Source organism: Pezoporus occidentalis, unplaced genomic scaffold (genome assembly GCF_034315485.1).
Source record: "Pezoporus occidentalis ecotype Australia unplaced genomic scaffold, CSIRO_AGI_Poc_V1 ctg35, whole genome shotgun sequence".
Lineage (NCBI taxonomy): Eukaryota > Metazoa > Chordata > Aves > Psittaciformes > Psittacidae > Pezoporus > Pezoporus occidentalis.
The window spans coordinates 3,060,510-3,079,881 of NW_026915483.1; the positions used below are offsets into that span (position 1 = coordinate 3,060,510).

General features: G+C 42.7%; 1 protein-coding gene across 5 annotated transcripts in view; it reads left to right on the forward strand.

Moving 5' to 3' along the window:
• The window catches only part of SLC25A26 (solute carrier family 25 member 26), an 83,424-nt gene that overhangs the window by 45,365 nt on the left and 18,687 nt on the right, over nt 1-19,372 (forward strand). For 4 of the 5 annotated variants that reach the window (XM_062630286.1, XM_062630287.1, XM_062630285.1 and 1 more), the window contains one exon: nt 13,316-13,360. The exons of the other annotated variant lie outside the window; for it this stretch is intronic. In XM_062630286.1, coding sequence (XP_062486270.1) covers nt 13,316-13,360 — 45 coding nt within the window. The remainder of the gene's footprint in view (nt 1-13,315; nt 13,361-19,372) is intronic. 5 annotated transcript variants of the gene reach the window in all.

Genomic DNA, 19,372 nt, shown 5'->3' on the forward strand with positions numbered 1-19,372 from the left:
TGGTGGAAATAGCTCATCCTTGGTTTAAGCCTGAGAGTAAAGTCAGCCAATGTTGTCTGTTCCTTAGGCTGTGCTCAGAGATCCTCTTCTGTCTGCGCTGCTGAGAGGTTACATTCCCTAGTTGCTAATTGTCATCTTTAACCTGGCTTATTTGGCATGAAGTGGGGATGGAGCAGTTATGTGAGAAGCCAGACCAGTGCTTGGAAGGTACAGGGACAGTAATGGAGGGCTCACCATGTCTGTCAGCATTTCAGCATGAATTTTGGAACCTCCTTTCCACCCCAGATTAGTTCTAGGCCTAAGGCACTGATAATATTCACTGTAGGACTTCCAAATAAAGTCAGATCATTTACTGGTGTCATGTCAGCTGAGCTTTTAAAATGGTATGTGTGACTGCAGAATCATAACACGGTTCTGCAGGTTTCTGAGTGCTTTTCATGATGCCAAAGACCAATACCAGCCTTTGGTGGTACTATTTAAAGAAAGGTGGTGATGATATTATATCTATCTGCTGATTGAAAGGCACAGTTAATTTTTGCTCTTGTATGAATTTCACAGATGTTGGTTGTTTTGTCTGAAGTGTTCTATTACTACTTGTGCTGAGATAAAAATTGTGGTTTAAGTGAAGAAAGCATTCTGGCACAAATCAGAAAATCCCAGGGAAGACAGATGAAAAATGTGATTAAAATGCCTTGAGGTTGAGACATTGCAGGAATTGTGATGTTTGGTTTAAGGCACCTGGCTATGTTATACGCTGCTAACACCAGTCTGTGCCTTTTCAGCCCAAAACGTTACAAACATTACACTGGGAAAGGCATTTGGTTTGAGATCAGCTTGTTCCTTGTATTGGGCAATAGCATTGCTTGCTTTCCTTTTCTCTTTGGTTTTTAATTTGCTTCCTAATTTCTCTTTACGTACTGCCTGTTGCTCAGTTCTTTGAGTCCCACTGTGATCAGTGCAACCTCAGGGACACCATGGCTTTGATTAGGTTCAGTATTTCGGTGTGTTTTTTCTTCAGATGCTGCCTTGCATTTTTGTTAAACTAATTTGAACACTACATCTCAGTCTTGGGGCAAAAGGATGCATTATAGGTTCTATGAGTAGCACTGAATAAGGCTTACAAGTGCTACAGGTAAGGGGGGGGGGGGGGGGGGGGGGACGGGGGACGGATGGACGGACGGACCTAAAGGCAGGTTTCTCAAGCAGATACTAAAATACTGTCTTCAAAGGTAAAAGTTCTGAAGATTCCTCATGGTTAGGGAATGTCTGGCTATTTCCCCAACCAACATTTTTGTGTTTGATTTTCTTTCCCCTCAAGTAATGCCTGCTAGCATGAAAATTATTTCATTGCTGATTTTTCTTTTTCCCAGCTGGAAAATAATTGGGAAGACTGTGGTTCAAATCATATCTGTGTAAATGCCACCTACTGCTGTGTAGCACAGACAAAAGGCCATACCAGGCAACACAACTTTAGCCATTGCACTGTGAGCTTTATGAACCTACCTATGACAGCAGGGAACTGGCAAATCTGCCCCTTGGCTGTGATGGGCATTTGACGTGGCTGCAAAACCAATGAGGAAAAGAAATCATCTCAATGGAAACTTCTGGATGCGAAATGTCCTTTAAATGAATTAAAGCTATAAGATCAGCATTTCCCATCCCTTTCCCTCTGGAGGCCGCGCTGCAGTGGGCGTGCAATTTGGCTTTCTCTGTTTGGTGTCAATGTTTTCCACAGAAGTAAGGTTTCTTAAAGGAACCATCAGTGCAGCAGATGCTGTGCTCAGACCTGCTGCGTGAGAGGGGAGTGTGCTGGAAATGCTGGGATCTGATCCCATTGTGGGGCCCTGGCAGTTATGTTGACTGCTTGGATTTTTCTGCCTCTAGTGGTGATGCTGAAACGTGTTGTTGAAGCTGCGGTTGTATTGTTACCTTGGTTTATCCTCTATTGGGTGTTTGAGGCCACTTTGGGTTCTTTATTGTATATCTAAAGTAACCACAGACAAGTTTAGTCTATTTCCTTTGGCTCTTCCCTCCATTCACCATGTCAGTTGCTGCCCTAAATTAGCAGAAAACTTTGGGTGTCAGTTCAACAAAACACTTTGGCCCAGCTCCAACTGTGGAAGAGCTTTTAGAGAGATGGAAAGTTGGGAGCATAAAGAAGAGTATAGAAACTAAGGACTTGTTTGAGTCTGGTCTTTTAGATAAGTTTTTAAAGCGTAATGTTCCTATTCAGCAATATGGAAAGCTAATGTCATTCATGGTTTAACCCCAGCTGGCAACACAGCCACTTGTTACTTCCCCACAGTGGGATGGGGCAAGAATCAGAAGAGTTTAAGTGGGAAAACTTCTGTGTTGAGATAAAGGCAGTTTAATGCGTAAAGCAAAAGCTGTGCATGCAAGCAAAACAAAGGAATTCATTCACTTCCCATCTGCAGGTGGGTGTTCAGCCGTGTCTAGGAAAGCAGGGCTACATAGTGGCTACTTGGGAAGACAAATGCCATCACCCCAAACATCCTTCCCTTCCTTCTTCTCCCAGCTCTATATGCTGAGTATGATGCCATATGGTGTGGAATATCCCTTGTATCAGTTGGGGTGAGCTTTTCCGGCTGTGTTGCCTTCCAACTCCTTGTGCATTCCCAGCCTACCTATGGGTGGGGTGAGGAGCATAAAAGTCCTTGACTCTGTGTAAGCTCTGCTCAGCAATCACAAAAACATCCTGAATTATCAAGGCTGTTTCCAGCACAAATCATCATCCAGCATAAAAACATCACCCCGTGCTAGATACAATGAAGAAAATTAACTCTACCCCAGCCAAAACCAGCCTGGCTAAGGATGTGCTTAAGTGCTTTGCCAAGCAGGGAGGGGATGATTTATACTGGTAAAGTAGAAACTCAATAGTGTTGACTTTGCTGATCACAGCTATAACCAGGATTTCATAGAACAAGAGTTAGTTGCTGTTGTGCTCTGTGGCTCAGCTCCCATCAGGCTCTGAAGATAGCCCAAACCTATAGCTGGGATGTGTGAACAGCCATGCAGGATGAGCAAGTGAAGAAAAGAAGGGTTTGTGTGTATGTCGGATGTTCCAGTTTAGTTCTTGCCCACCAAAGCACCCTTCTGGATCCTGTTCCCATGCTCTTGTAGTTTCACGCACTTTCCTCACATCCAAGCTGGGTAACTGAGTGTGAGAAATTGTTTTGGTTTAGCTTTATGGTTTAACACTGTGGTTATGACAGACCCTCAAGGCAGACGGAAATGAGGTGGTTGCATGAAGACATGCAAATGAATTTAAAGGCTTATGGTGAAAGCATCTTTTCCACAAATGAATTGAAACAAATCATAAAGAGCCATGGCTTTTATTTCTACAGGTCTTACAATGGTTGTGCTGTTGTGCAGGCAGGGCTAGACTCCTTTAAGGATGCCTAAGGAAGCAAACCCTCCCTGTTCTCTGCACTCTGGGTTTGCAGATGCAGCTAGCCTCTCTGAAGCTTTTCCCAGCTTGCTGACAGGCAGGAAGTTGGGGATGCAGGCAGTGGAATGGCTTTCCCTGGGGCTCAGTAGCAATGGACAAGTCTGCAGGTCCTCACCTGGGAGAGCAGTGAGTCCCTTGTGGCCCTGCAGTGCCTGACCCGACATGGTACGGCTGCTACCTTCAGTGGTGAGGGGGGAAAGAAATGCACCATTAGGAGCAGAGTAGCTCTCCAGCCGCATAGGCAGGGAGGTCTGCTGTGTCCAGGGGGCTTCCTGTTTAAATAGTTAAGAATCTGCAGAACTGGTTAAGCCATCAAAAAACTATAGAGGGTACAGAAAAGACTTTAAAGGAAGCATCCTTCCTGTGTTGGTATGTGTATTGTCTGACTGTTCATTTGGGTTCGATCAAACTCTTGTTGTGATTTTTTTCAGCTACCTTTAGTGAGTTTTAGATTAGGTATTTTGTAATGTACAATTAGATTAAAGTTTGTAGGACTGTAGCTGCAGTCCAGGAAAGCTTGTGCTTTAATACATGAAAGCAAGGGAGAACATTGTCATAAGGTAGTATGCCTCCGAGTGGAACATAAGCAAGTCATTTCACTTGGTGGCTTCTGCAAGACCATGGCTTGTGCTTGGGCTGAATAAATGCTACTGTTTATTAAAAAAATAGAGGTAGATGAGGGAGAGAAAATAGTCCAGTCTTATTTCAGGCACACAGGATAGTCATACTGTTCAGTACAGGACTTAGGGACATATTTGACTGCTGCTCTATAAAGAGGTGGAAAATTACACGTGTTTTAGTGCTTTGCAGACCTAACTCCTATTCAGCTAACACCAATGGAGATCAGATGTGATGAACTCCTTCAAAGAGTCTGTGAGGATAAGTCCTTTAACTCCTCCTGTACTGACTGTTGTTTAGGCCTGTATGTCAGACACCTCACCTTGGCCTGCTGCAGCTTCCCCTGTGTGTTGTTCCAGTGGCACCCATTGGAGCATGGCCCATGAGGCTGTGAGCACCTTCCAGGGCAAAGCTCTTTCTTCTTTTACCTGTGCTGTGCAGTGCAGATGCAATCCCCAATAGCTGAAAACAGCCGTCACAGAAGCAAGCTTAGCAATGCCCCATTTTGTGAGATGCTCGTAAAAGCTTGAATGTGTATACACAGAAGTGTGTGGTTTTGTGTGTAAGATGTGTAAAACACCTTTACATGAATAACCTTTCCTAAATCTGACATTAATCTGCATTTTTTCTGTCTGCCACATGATGGAGGTACTGGTGTGAGATACATAAACAGTGCTGCATGGTCACACACTTCAAAAAGAGAAGTTCCAATTTAGTGATTTATAGGAGTAGTTCTGTTGATGTCGGTTTTGCCCTGGCTTTGATGGAGTAATTTTCTCACAGTATCTGTGGGGTGTTTAGTTTAAAGCAATGTTTGGTTGTCTTTTTTCCTCCACAAAAGGCAAGAATACCCTTACCAGGTAATCAGGGCTATCAATGCAGTGAAATACCAATGTTTGTATTTCGGAAGACGTTCAAGAGGATTTGCTTAGCTTACATTAACTTTATTGGGAATTTAAGTGGTACTTAAATGTTCTTGGCTTGGGCTCAGGTACAGCTTCTGTAAAAGCAGGGAATTTGAAGCCATTCAAGAAGTTAAAAAGAGCACATCCTAGATCCTGCTCTCAGCAGGGGTCTGTGCATCCTGGGAAGGATGTGGTAATATCCAAATTAGTTGATCCTTTGTGTTGTATGCTAGAACCTTGCATCTGCTCTCTCCTCTTTCCTCCATCTTGACCATTCTGGGTCATGATCCAGAAGCTGTCCAACCCACATGTGCAGAATTCCCAGTGCTTTCAATGAACTCTGGATCAGGACCATATGCAAAGGCAGAGATGGATTTCCCTATGACAGTTTTTCTAGTGACGCTCAGAAATCTCCTGGTAAGAGATGAGTTTATTTTGTTACAGTGAGAGCTGCTCTGTTATACTTGTAATCATAATGTAGTAACAGGACATTTGTAACAGAACTGCTGAGGGTTGAGATACATCCAGGAAGGGAGAAACACATGTTTCTTGTGGCTGTTACTCCCAGGACAAGAGTTCCTCTGCTGATGTCAGTGTGATTACAGCTGCAGTGTTGTCAAGTTTCTCTGATTGAATATTTGCTGGATGAAGCAATACTCTCGCTCTTCTCTATAGATCCACCTGCTTTGTGAATCAAGCATGCTACTTGTCTAATTCCTTGTATCCCCTGCAAAATCCTCATTTGAAGAACTGTTCAACTCTGTGATACTCCAAATCTATCAGTCCAGCACGTACCTATACATTTGATTTGTTTGATTACAGGTTAAAAGCTTGTATTTAGAGGCTGTCTCTCAATAGGGGCCTTCAAAAGGTATTTTAAAAATTATACTTCTATTTAGAATGCTAAATGTATGTAAAATGTACATTAAAATGCCTTCAGAGTTAGTGAGCTGACGTGCCATTTGAGTGGCAGCGCATAACCACGCGTGTGTGTCTGCACCCACGTCCTGATGTAATAGCTTCTCCAAATGTTGAACTTTTTCCTCACAAGACTTCTTCCAGCAATGCTGCACTCCACGCTCCAGGGTTCTGCTCCTGTCTTTTTTTCATGAGAACAAAGATTAGCCCTTCATGGTCCTAAACTCAATGCATGTGCATGACTTAAAGGCATTACCTACCAATAAATAGGAGATTAGCTGCGGCTTGTGTATTTCCTGATCAGTTCAGGTTTTTTCAGATGGCTCGTTGTTATCCCGTTTCCTTTAACGATGGGACACTTTAATGAGTTTGCCATCTGACATACATCTGCTTCCTGTTAAACAATACCTTCATTCTTCTACAACTGCTAAACTCATCTTTTAGCCTACAAGATTTTTATCTGTGCCTTGCAAGCAGCATGTACAAATCAGTGTCAGCATATTCATTTTCTTGTTGGGGATTTTTCTGGGCATGTTGTTTTCAAGGATGAACGGCAAAACAGGCGTCTCCTTCAGTGCTTCTTTGTTGGAATATGGGTGAACATGGATATTATTTGCCTAATTAGGGGCTGATTGGTCTAGCTTGTGCATAAAGTCCAATAAGATCAGATTTTGTGGCTAACATACCATTCCTAATAGTTATTCTGTCCTCTCAGTAAAGGGCCTGGTGCAAAAGTGGGGTGTGTGTGTGTGTGTGAGAGAGATTTTGAATACTGTTTCTTTGAGGAAAGAGCCGTTAATAGGTCAGTGATGGTCTGTCTCACGCGTGGGCAAAGTTAAGGCTCTGTGATCATCAGGCTCTCTTAAATCAATCCAGCCTGCATTGAGTTTGTGCATCTGCCTCAGTGCTTCTATTTTCCCCATGTTTTGGGAACACACAGTCATGCCAGATCTCTGACTGTGTCTTTCCCCTTCACTGCTCAACATTGCCCCTCTAGAAAAACTTCTTTCTTTTCTTTTTTTCTTGTTATAAAACCTTTTTCTAGAGGAGGGAAAACTGGATAGAATTTTCCTTGTATTTATCTGTCTCTATACAACCTTTGTATGCTGCTTTTATAACAAGCATGCAGTGCTTTCTACAATCCTGTTGCATGTGCAGTTCTGCCACACAGGTCCAAAGGACATCTATGAGAATGGTTTGTAACCAAATTAAGCAACCCTGTGGGGCACATAGTATTTTGTCTCTGAAAGGAATTTACTTCCATTCACATGTGCCAAGTGACCAATGGAAATACTCTGGGTTTAGAGCTGGGGAAACAGGAAGCAAGGTGCAAATGTTTATTTGAGGATCAGTGAATCAGAGTAACAAACATTATTCAGGAATTCTGTGTTTCTCCCTGCTTATAGGTTGTAGTTGTCTCCCAGCTCACACAGGGTTAATGTTACTTGCTTAGAAATGACGGAATTGCTGATAACTTCAGGTAGCTGCTGGTGCATGATCTGAAGCTTTTGTTTTAATGATGCTCTTGGTTTCTACCAGTTTAAATGCCATTCATTTGCCTCTGGCAGTGCTGTAGAGCCAAGGTTCAACACTGAAGAACTGTGGAAAGTTTTTATTGCAAATGCAACTTGATGGTTTAGCTGTGCTGACCCAACTTCCCAGGGGCTTCCACCCCTCTTTGGCTTCATGCAGTCTTACAGGAAGGTGCTGTATGTGAACTTGGTCTTTCACTGTGTCTCTTAAGGAATGGAGCCAAGAGATCTTCTCTGGTCGTTGCTGTACCAGTGTTGTCATACTTGACTGAAGAGGTTTGTTTCTAGTTACATCAGTGTTTATTAACAAAGACCTCCATCATTTATTTAACATATAAACTTGTTTGTTCTTTCACCACACTCACACCTTCCATCTCTCGGAACACAGCTGAGGGCTTTGACAGTCTTTCATTCATGTTAAGATTACAAATTACCTTTGTTAGGTTCCTTGTGGAATCTGCAGTTTATCAAGGAGGTCCTGGGATGTAGTATTCATTGAAGCTATGCAACAAAATAAGTCTACTTTGTCAGTTTTGGTGCATACAATCAATGATGGCAGTACTGAGCTCTTCTACATCTTCACTGTCAGTCAGAACTGCAGAAGGGTACAGGTCTTCCTAACAGTGCCGATTGCTGTGACCTCTGACGTGACCAGGGAGAAGTTTACCTCATTTCACACTGTCTTTTCAAATCCTGCCATAGGAAAAGTATATTTATAGCTGGAACACCAGTTTATTATAATCCAGATGTACTGGGCAAGTGTGTAAAGAGTTTTAGGACAAAGCACTGAATCAGATTTACTGTGATTATTAATGGAAATGTTTTGGTGCTAACTGCAGTGTGCAGACAGCGTTGTTTTATTCTGCTGTAACGTGAACCTATTTGAGAGAACCATCTTTTATAAAGAAGCTGACTTTAAAAAAAAGAACTGTGAAAGGGACTTCAGTAAAGGGAAGATTGTTTTCCTGAAGTTTGTGGTTTATGTATCCTTGGAAAACAGTATGTTCTTTGATACTCAGAAGTGGGTTATTAGATATTTTTTTGTAATTGTAATGGAGAAGGCGCAGTTTGGCATCTGCAGCTCAGTCACTGTGGTGGAGTACTCCTTATAAATACAGGCTTCAACATGACAGTGTCTCTGTGAGCCTTGTCAAAAACCATGCAACTGATAGGTTAGGTGCAAGCTTGAGAACCACTCCATGACTGCAGTTCAAGAACTGATGTTCTTGTCATTAGCCTTTGTGATACTTGTACTCTCAAAATTCTCTTCATAGCTGTTGGCTTTCCTCCCATTGCTGTTAATATAGGGAACAGTGGAGGAATGGGGAGAGCTGTTCCTGGGATGGAGGCACAGTTGCAGGGGCACAGATTGCTCTTACAAGGTGCGCCTGTTCCTCCTCTCACTGTTTATGCCAGTCTCTCCTGCAGTATTTACTCTAACATTTGTAAAAACAGATAGCTGTTTTGGAGAGCAAAGCCTGCTGAACTGGAGACAGGGAAAACCTGAATAAACAAACATGTGCCACAGATTAGTAAGAACATCTGTAGGTTTTATATTGTTTTGAGAACACATACCACATAGTTTTTTCATTTCTTATGCTTTTCTAGTTTCTCTCTTTCTGTCTCTCTCTCTTCTTTTTAAATATATTGCTAATAAAGATTGGAGGTAGAAAGCACAGCTGGACTCTGCATGACATGCCACTGTTTAATTTCTAGCTTGGAGGATGAGAAGAAGAGTAGTTTTATTGTATCCTAGAAGAGAATAAAGCCACATGCAAATTCCAGACGTGGACATCTGTTTCCTCTTTGTGTGAAAGAATTCTCATATTTGGAAGGGAATCCCAGTTCTGAAGGGGCTGATGAGTTGGTTTGGTTGGGTTTTTTTTTCCTTTTGGTTCTCCCTCCCCCTCTTTGCCACTCCTTCAGCATCCTCTCCTTGCTCCCTGGCTGCTGCATTTCCTTTGGGACAATGTCAGCTTGCAGTTTAGCATCAGATAGCGAATGGGTGAATTTTGAGTTTCATTAGAATGTGTTGTAGCTACAATGAGTATTATTAAGCTCTGCTGTAAATTGCTTTTACTTAATTAAAAAGTACGTGATTGTAGGACTTTTGCTCTGTCATCCATCTTCAGGTTGGTGTTTTCATAGAGTGAGATGTGTGTGTCTGTTGCTCTGGCTATGAAGTGAGACTCTTGGTAGAAGCAGCTTATTAAAATGACTCTTTAAAATTCCTGTATCAGGGGAATTAAGCAGATCTGTAGAAATAAGAACCTGCAACATTCATTACATTAAGTTAGGCATCAGGTGCTGAGGACTACAGGGACCACAATAAATGAGAATGTCACTAACCTAGAAAACATTTCAGAGCAACAATTTACAGCACTCTGGGGGCTTTAAACTTCTTTCTTTTTTTGGTGTAAGAGCTGACTGTGTTGAACAAACAGCACAGTTATATAACATTAGGCCAGGCATGAGAACTGGTACTCTCTGTCTATTTTATATTAACATCGAATGAGAGGGTGGTGGAGCTCGCCAGGGTTTCATATTTGCTGGCACAGAGTTACCCACATGTGCGGACCACATTTTTATTGTTGTCTTACCCTATTTCAGGCATAAATATTGCTGTCTGGCAGGGTGTGATTCTGTTCATTGCTGAAAAGCTTTCCTTTTACGAAGCAAAGTACGAAAAGGAATAAAATGCTGTAAATGTTCAAATTAAGAAGTGTCTCCAGCCTGGGAGATTTTGTCACCTCTGTCGTGGTAGAGGAATAAAGGGCAATTAGCCATCTAAAGGCTTTGTTGGATGAGCTACCCTTGCAGAGCTATTTAATTTTTGCATATATTAATCCTGCCTTTGGGTGTGGATTGCTTAGTCTGGTCTCTGAGAGAAACAAGGTTTATGCAAACGGGTTGTATGCCCACATGAATGCATGGCAGCCTGTGCAGCCCTTGGACACTCTGGCTACAGAAATGGGGTGGAAAAGCAGAAGCAGCAAAGAGAAGTTCCTCTGAGTTTCTTGAAGAGAAGAATGTGAGAGGAGAACAAAGATGATAAAGGTGTTTGGGAAAGGCTTGCAGTTGGAACTGAACTTTCAACAGGGGCTGTGGAATGTTGAGGGGAAATGTGATGGAGTTCCCCATCTCGAAAAGATCGATGACCACAGCTTGGAAATTATTTGGCTTCAGTGAATCTGATGACAAAACCTGGAGGAAGCCAGATTCCCTTCCATTCCAGTACCCATGAAATTGCTTGTGTGGGTTTCGCTTTTAAATCAGGATGTTGTCAAACAGGCTGCAATGGATAACTGTAAAAAATGGAGGACATCTCCTTAGTATCATCTTAGTGCATGCAAAGGTGCTGCTCTGCATGTTTTTGTTGGCGAAGCTTCCCAGTTTGTTTGCTTTTTTCAGGTTTAGGGATGTTTAGGCCCTTATCCTGCAGGCATCCTAGAGAGGACGGAGTCCCGTGGCTGTGCAGATCCCACTGTCATACATCCATGCTATTCCCAGGCATTTTGGAAGCCTGTGCATAGCAGCAGCTCCTGGGGCACACGGGGAAAAGTGAAACAGATAATCCCCATCCAGGTCGGGTCCCTGCTGAGCAGGACATGGAAAGCAAGCACCAGGAACACCGAAAATCAAACAGTGGTCGAGAACAAATTTCCTCTCTGATTGAAATGCTTCGAGCTGGGAGATAAAAAGGGGTTTATGTCAAAAGCTTCCCTTGTTGTCTTGTTAACAGCTGCAGAATTTTACCACTCCTTCATGAGCATAGGAAAGCGAAACTTGGAGGCTGTGTTTGAAAGCTTGTTTTGTTTGGTGTACAGCTGGATACAGAGCGTTTCCTTTTCTCTCTTTTAACAAATTTGAAGCAAATGTAGTGGGTATTGTTTCCTTTTTCCCTGTTTTTTGGCCTAGATAATAGATTATGCTGCTTTTCATTTTACATGGCAAAGAAATCATGCCATTTAACTCCAATTCAACAATGATGCAGCAGCATGTGGATATATATATATCTTCTCATAAATATATTACCACACATTACTGTCAAATAGCTGGGCTTTTTCACCCAGTATTAAAAGGAAAATTTAATTGCTACAGTAGAGTTTCAAGGCCCTGATAAATAAGAGCCATGTCTGACCTTTATTGTGGGGCTCAGAGCTGCCACCAGGGATATTGCTCATTGCTCAAGATGACAAACTTCCTCTGAGATTTCAGTTTGTCAGCTCAATGTACAGCAGTGACATTGATTTCTTCTCACTGCCATTTCCTGCCCGAATAGATAACAAATGTTCTGTGGCAGGTGCCTGTCAAGCTTCGTTTTGCCTGGCAAATTAACCTAATAGACTCATTTATTAATCATTAGTTGCAACACAGTGAGGCAGACAGGACTCTTTAGCTCTTGTGATGTTTAATGGATGTACCATTGTAAATTCCTTTGTGTAGTGTGAATTTGGGTTTAATAAGCAGTTTGTCTCTCTGTAGTGAATGTTTTTAACCTGACATTACTCACAAAGATCAAAGATTTATGTATTAGTTAAATGTGACCCATGTTGAGCATCTACTCCATGGCAAAAGGTGCGTAAGTGCTCTCTGAGACTGATAAAATGATGCACAAACTGCAAATCAGCCTAAGGGGGAAACTGACCCAACATGCATAGTGTCTGGGGAAGAAAGTTAAAAGTAGGAGAAGCAAATAGATACTTGGAAGAAGATTTGAAACCGGGGCTTGACCGGCTGTTGAAGTGGAGAAGTTAACTGCAGATGAATTTAGGAAGGGGCAAAGCAGACCTGCACATACATCTGTAGGGCAACTCTAGCACAGTACTATTTTCCTAGGGACCCCTATCTCCAAGATGTCTTGAGATAGATTGTTGGGCTGGAGATGGCAGGGGTGGCGCCAGAGAAAGATACTGGACATGGCTTGTCATAGTGGTGATGGAGGAGGAAGATACAGAAGAACTTAGTGGAGAGAATGGAGGAGGGAGGAAGAAATTATAAGGGAAGGTATAATCTTGGAAAGCGATGTCTCTTGTTGCAAAGAATCACTCTGTTTATGGTGAAAACTGACTTACTCCGTATGTTTGCCCTGCAGAGCCTACAGAGCTGACAGCAATGTGTGTTTGCTTTTTCCCCGCCACATGTCAAGAGTTGGTTAAGAGTGTTAAGCTGGTCATGAGGTGTTTATCAGGGCAAAATCTACAAAGTAGGCACAGGCATTGCTGGGGACACATGGCAATAAGAATAAACCTAGGCAGAGATACAGGCTGTTGCTAGACAGAAGAACCTCTCATTATACGTGGGGAGACAAGAACCATCAAGCTTCTCCTTTGAGTTTATTTGACTGTGGTAGCTCTTCACATCCTGCTTTTAACTCTCAAGGGGGCTTTTTAACATGAGATTACTCGGAGAAAGCTTCCGCAGCTGATGCTCAACTGCAAAGCGTTGGTTGGAGCACAACTGTTCTCAGCTCAGCCTTTGTGAGAGTGTCTGTTGCTGAAGATGTATTTTTACCAAGCTGTGACCGTGGTCTTTGGAACATGTTTCTTGAACCATCCCTATGGCTTCCTTGGCTAAGCGTCAAACCAGGAATGTCCCTGCACTAGATCATACTGCTTATTGCTCTTGTAGGCCACCCTGGTAACAATACATTAACCTCTCAGCGGGGAATGTGATAAACAAAGTAAAACTGCTTTAGTGAAACCAGTCATTTAATGGCAACGTACATTAAGTGTCCGTAAAGATTTGTAAATGTAATAAGCTGCAGTTCTCTGAGTGAACAGTAACTGTTCTTAATTTAGCCAGTGGAGGAACATGCCAACCTCATTTGCTTTTCTAACATTACGTTGTTTTTTCTTTTCCCACCTCTCCAGATTCCTTTCTCTCTGGTACAATTTCCCCTCTGGGAGTCCTTAAAGGTAAGTTCTCTTTAATGAGAGAAATAAAAGTTATACATTTTGCAAAGGCTTTCCATGGTAACTTATCTAACTTGGTTATCCCAATTATGGGCAGGTCCAAGAATCAGTATGGACTAACCTACCTATGCCAGAATAACTGAAAAATAACAGGGAATATGTAACCATAGATGTGTAGCATGCAGTCTAAATTTTACTCCCCAACATACCAGAAATCTAATCTATTTTTTTTTTAGTGTTTTATTCTTCAAAGTAATTAGGAAATTGCAATTGATACAGAGAAAACTGATGGTGTTTTGCAGACACAGAAAGACTATGTCACTAACAGGCTGTTGGCTGCATATACTTCATTTAAAGGTCATTTAAAGAAGCTATCAGTAGATGATACTCTAATAGCACAGTGTTTCAGAATGCTGCACTGTGTCCTCCCACCAGCTGGTTACTCTGTTTATCATGGACAGAGTCAACGTCTAGATTGAGCACAAGGTTGGATTTCAAGACATGGCATTTCTTCATCCCTCTGTTTTTGCTTTAACTCACTGCAGAAGGTGAAAGAAAAGCTTCTTCATGTGCTTTGAGATCTGGATTGGAAACATGGACAATTATTGCAGGTTACTGAAGGCATTGTAGCAAAATCAAATATTTGTAGGAGAGGACCTGAAAATAACTTTCTTCATGTTAAGGGTACTGGACTTCTGAGCAAGCTGGCCACTGACGCCCAAATTGGGCAGTAGTGCTGGAAGGGTGGGATCCTGTGATGATCTCCCTTGTCCCTTGCTGCTTCCATTTGGTTAGGAGGACTTATATTATCCTTGGGACAATAGCTTGTCCTCTCACTGTAAGTGGCTTGGGTTGTTCTGAGGGGACAAACCCACAGTGTGAATGTTGCATCTGGAGACTTCAATGAGTCAGATACAAAGGGGAGTCCACTGGCAGAAGGAGCATGAAATCCTACAAGAGCTTTCACAGAACTGAGCTGTGTTCATAGAGGATTCTGTAGGTTCTTCATGAGCTCAGCCTGATGTGGTGTCTGTGTATTGTCCCATTGCACAGGGCAGCTTTGTCTGCCTTATTAGGAATCTCTTTCCCTGCCAGTGTGCAGGAATGGCTTTGTGTAAACTCTTCAGCAGGGATGCTGGCCTGACCTGCTAATTGTTAGTGCAGCAGGAGTGTTTGGGAGCAAGAGGTGACAGTGCTTAAAAAGTGCCGTGTTCTTGCCAAAGCCACATAAGCCAGCAACGTTGTGTGGTTGTTTGCAGACTGTAAAGTTGGTTTAACTAATGTCCACGTAGCTGTGACAATAAAATGTATTGTTTAGATTGCAGGCTTTAAAGAAGACAGTTTGAATTTAGCTGGCTACAGGAGTGAGTCACTTAGGATGAGACATCATGTTTAATCTAAAGAGCTCAGTGCAGATCTGAAGAGAAACAAAACCAGGTCAGTTTGTTCCACAAACCCATTGCAATATATTCTGACTGTGGAACCAAGAGCAGATAACTGCAAAGATCAGTCTTATGTGCTCCAGTCGCCTTGGCTCTGCACATGGAGAGAGCTCAAGGTTTGTCACATCAAAGCCAGGCAATGAAAGCAGGATATGTTTTGTTTATCTGAATGGAGCTCTTAAAAATTGCCCTGACAGTACAACAAAGGGCAAAAACCACTATGATCCAGCAGACTGGATGTGGCCAAGTAGCATCGATAGGAGTATTATGCAGGCTAGGGTTACTCATTGGTGCAGGAAAGGAGCATGAAGAGATGGCAGTTAAGAAGAGGTAGGAGTCCTAAGGACAAGAGAAAAATGATACAAAGCCTGAACATGGAGAAGTTATTGAGATGGTGTCTGAGGATTCTACACTGTGTTAATGGGATTACTTGAGAAAGAAAATGCTGGAGCAGTTGTGTATGGTGTGTGGGTCATCTCGCAGAGCAGATCAGAACAAGTGCCATAGCTCTGTCATTTTTAAAACCATTAGTACTAAGTTACATAAGATGATGGAAGATAGACTCAGTCTTGTAATTCCCTGAACAACCTAATCACCATAAAAATCAGGAAAATTATTTTTCCATTGTAAAGGACATGGAAGAAGAAGTTTCCTTTTTCTTTCCATACATGGCTGCAGCTGGCAGAAGGTTGTTAAGCTTAAAGAAGCTTAATAAAGGTTTGATGTAGGTATCAAATCGGGTGTTTATCCCATTTTTTCTGTCTGCTTTGTTCCAAGCTGCTCTGGTTATTCATTATGCTTCCAGCAGATTTTAGCCACAGTTTACGTGCAGAGTTTTGTTCTGTGTGTGAATGTAGACCAGCTGTCCCATGTGAGAGTAAACTTACATATCGTACACTAAACTAGGTTAGAAGAAGAGAGCATTGTATGAATGATTGACCTATACGGTTACGTATGCTAAGGGTGCTGGCAAAGAGGGTACTGCAGTGATTAGCAAGAAACAGATACTGCTTCAATTATAAGCCGTCCTGCCAGTTACTCAGGTGAGCACACAATTTAGAAGCAGTTCATAGGCTTCTTTCTTAGTTTACAATGAATTAAGAGGCAACAGTAAAGAAACGATGGCGTAGGTAGCACCCACTGCTCTAATGCATGCTTCATGTCCTTTCTTTTGCTGGTTTTTCATTTTTCTATACTTTGTTTTAGATTATTGATATAAACCAAAGGGGAGAAGGAAACTGCGATGTTGTATTGAATTTCAGGACAGGCATTGTAATTCTGTGCTAGGCTGAGTTAGTGTTGCTCTTCTCTGTCTTTTTAGCCCAAGCCTTATAGCAAAACCAAGTTTGAATTCATCTTAGAGTTCAAGAAAAGAGGGGCATTTCAAAGCCCATTCACTCTTCGCTACACCAGCCCTTGGAGGAGCACCATGGCTAATGACCACAGGGGCTGTTTGATCTGATTTAGGTTCTTTTAGGGCTAATCCTTCTGATTCCATCTCAAAGCCAGCTGGCCATGGAGAAAAGCAGCAGAACACAGATGTGGTGTGCTTCCCAAAAGCCTGCAAAGCACGCTGCCTTCCATATTAGTTCAAGTTTTGCAATAATGTTGTAAGACACAGTCCCCTTGTATTCTGCCCTGGAATTTCCAGGGTGCCTCTGTAATTTGCTTTGGAAATATTGTATGTGTGTTCTTCATTGTGGGAATTTCATATTACAGGCTGTGTATTTGGCATGAAATTGTTGTGGGTTACAGAGAGTCTAGCACAGCTCTCCTGCTTTCACCCCGCTGCCCCATGTGTGTAGTCTCCACTGTGGTGACTGTAGAACTGTGGAGCTCATCCCTTCTCTATTATCTTCTGTTCAGGCATTTTATTCAGCACTTGTGATCATCATATCGTAATACCTACCAACTATAAGTGATTTATCATCTGTTTCATGTTGTGCTTTAATACATGTTTTTTCTTTTAGACCTGAGAAAAAGACAACTTTGATTTCTACTGTGGAAATACCACAGAAATACAGGGCATCAGTGGTTCTTTTTCAGCAAAATAGTGCTTAACCCCCTCTTCCCTCAAAATCAAGAGCCTCTGGTTAGGTTTAAGTCCAGAAGCATCTTGTCAAAAATGCCTGCATCTTATGGCTAGTGGGAAGGGTCAGCTCCCTCAGAGAACAGAGCTGTGTGTAAGGTAAACCTGTCCCAGGTGAAACAAGACTCATTCCTCTTGGGTTTTATATTTCTGCGTGTTGGCTGTGCTTCAGAGCCTCTGAGAGTTACTCAAATGCAGCTGTACATGGAGAATGGTCTCTTTATAGACCAAATGTATTGTATGTCTGGAGAAAAGGCTTTGGTAGCCAGTGAGGAGGGAAGGAGCAGGTGGGATAGGAGGACATAGGTCTCAAATGAGTAGACTTGAAAAACAAGGGGATTGTTGGTTGGTTGGTTGTTTTTTAAAGGAAAACAAACCTACTATCCTGGGACCCTTTTATTTTCCATTAGACGTGTCTGATTCTGGGGTGGGACACTTGGGTGGTGCTAAGACTGTAACATCAGGGTCAGGCTGACTTCTCCCTGCAGATTGTGTGTGCCTGTGAGTCCTGGGAGGGCTGGCACAGACTGTGCTACTCTGCTGGCTCAGGACCTGCAAGGAAAGATTAAAAACCTTGGACTAGCCATGCTCGGGCTGATGGTCTGGCTCTTCTGGTACTATGTGGGGCCAGGATTTCCTTCTTTGTCTTGGTGTTGGGCAAAACCTAAAGCTCAAAGACTTTCTGCAGCTATAGTGAGCCCATGTGGTTTTCTGTCACTGGCTTTAGCAATTAGATAGTTTTCTCAAATCTGTGAATCTCGCAAATTAACAGGTGTTTTACAAGGAAATACTCGGTTGGACCTTGAGAGGCAACAGCCAGAGACAGGGAGCTTATATACAATGGGATTTTGTAATGACTGTGGTGGCATGTGGTAGTGCTGTAAGATGCTGAACAAGCAGTGACATGCTTCAGTGGCTTCAGGAGAGTACACACAGGCATGTTTCCACCCTGTAAAATAAACTGGGCATTGTAGTTAAGACAATGGGGAGAGTCCAGCCATTCCTGTGTGAGACTGAGCAGTATCAGAAGGTTGGTTGGGTCAGAACAGAAGTTTCCTGTGTTCCTAAACTGGTTTCTGCCCACACAATGGAGAGCAGGCTTGGGATTGGTCTTACATTTCCTTAGGTCCCTTGTTTTCTGTCCAGGTTCAGTTGTCACCCCAGGAACAAGGCACTTGCTTTGAGAGGAACAGAGTTTAGGAAATCTGCTGTTGGACTGATCTGCATGAAGACATTGGCATGTGGACTCATTTGCTTGGTTGTCTTGGTTCCTCTCCCCAGAGAGCTCAATTTTGAGGGGCTGGTATAGGCAGTAGAGGGTGTGAACAGGTCTGGTTAGAAGTGGGCTTAGCCTTGCTTGTAGTTGTCAGTGCAGACATACCTTTGAGATGTATTTTGAAGCATGCTGTGCAAAGACTGCTTGGTGGGTTTCTGTGGGGAGTGGAGGCTCTAATCTTGTTTGGAGCTCATTGCACCTGAGCTTTAAAGTTAGTAAGAATGAAAAGTTTACAGAATGCTTCTGCCTGGGCAGCTGGGGCTCTCAACAGTAATACGTGTTTATAACTCCACCATTGAAACAATAAACCACATGCTATTTCCCTCCTAAAATTTACAATCAAATCTGTTGCTGTTTAACAGGAGAAGTAGAAAATTAGAGGAATGTAGCCAAACTGGGCCTAAAATGGCTCTTTCCCTCCGCTATAGGTAGGTGACAGCTTTCCTTTTTTTCCTGGAGATGCAGCCTAGTATTTCCTTCTGCTGCGCTCAGCTACGTGTAAGGCAAGAGTAAATGAAACCCAGGCCCAGCTTTAAACCCATTTCCTTGCAGGCAGTGTAGTAAGTGTTCTACCATACCTCACTCCTTCTTTGAGTAACGAGCGGGCTGATTTAGGGATTAAGTCCTAATGGTTAAATAACGCTAACGTGTCTGCCATTCGCTTAGGTGCTCTATCAGGAAAACACATTTCCAGGCGTGATGTAACTTGCGGCCAGCGTGGCCTGTGCATGCCATTAGCATAACGGCTGCATTTTCCTCACAAAAGAACAATGTCCCCAACAGCTGTTCAGCAAACAGCCCTCGCTTTATTAGTGCCACAATAAGTGTCATTCACACAGCCTTGAAGCGCAGTCAAAGGAATGCTGTATGCCATCTGCACCAAAGAGCAAGAAACAAATGCAATCCTTACTTACAGCACTGCAGGCACGTTTGAGAAAGTCAGATGGGCTTGGCTCATCAATGCAGCATTTAAAACGGCAGAAGTAAACCAGACGCACACAGTCTTGGAGATACAGAGCCAGATTGTGATGCTCTTGGTCATGCCTAGACCACAAGCAGTTCTCTAGAAGTTGCTGAGGTTGCCAATGACATCTGGGGATGTTTGGTACAGTATAGAAGTAATCAGTGTGAAGGGCTCGCTGTTTGATTCGGACACTTGCTTCTTGCTGGAGAACCTTAAAAAGCTCATGATCCTTCCATGTAATTTA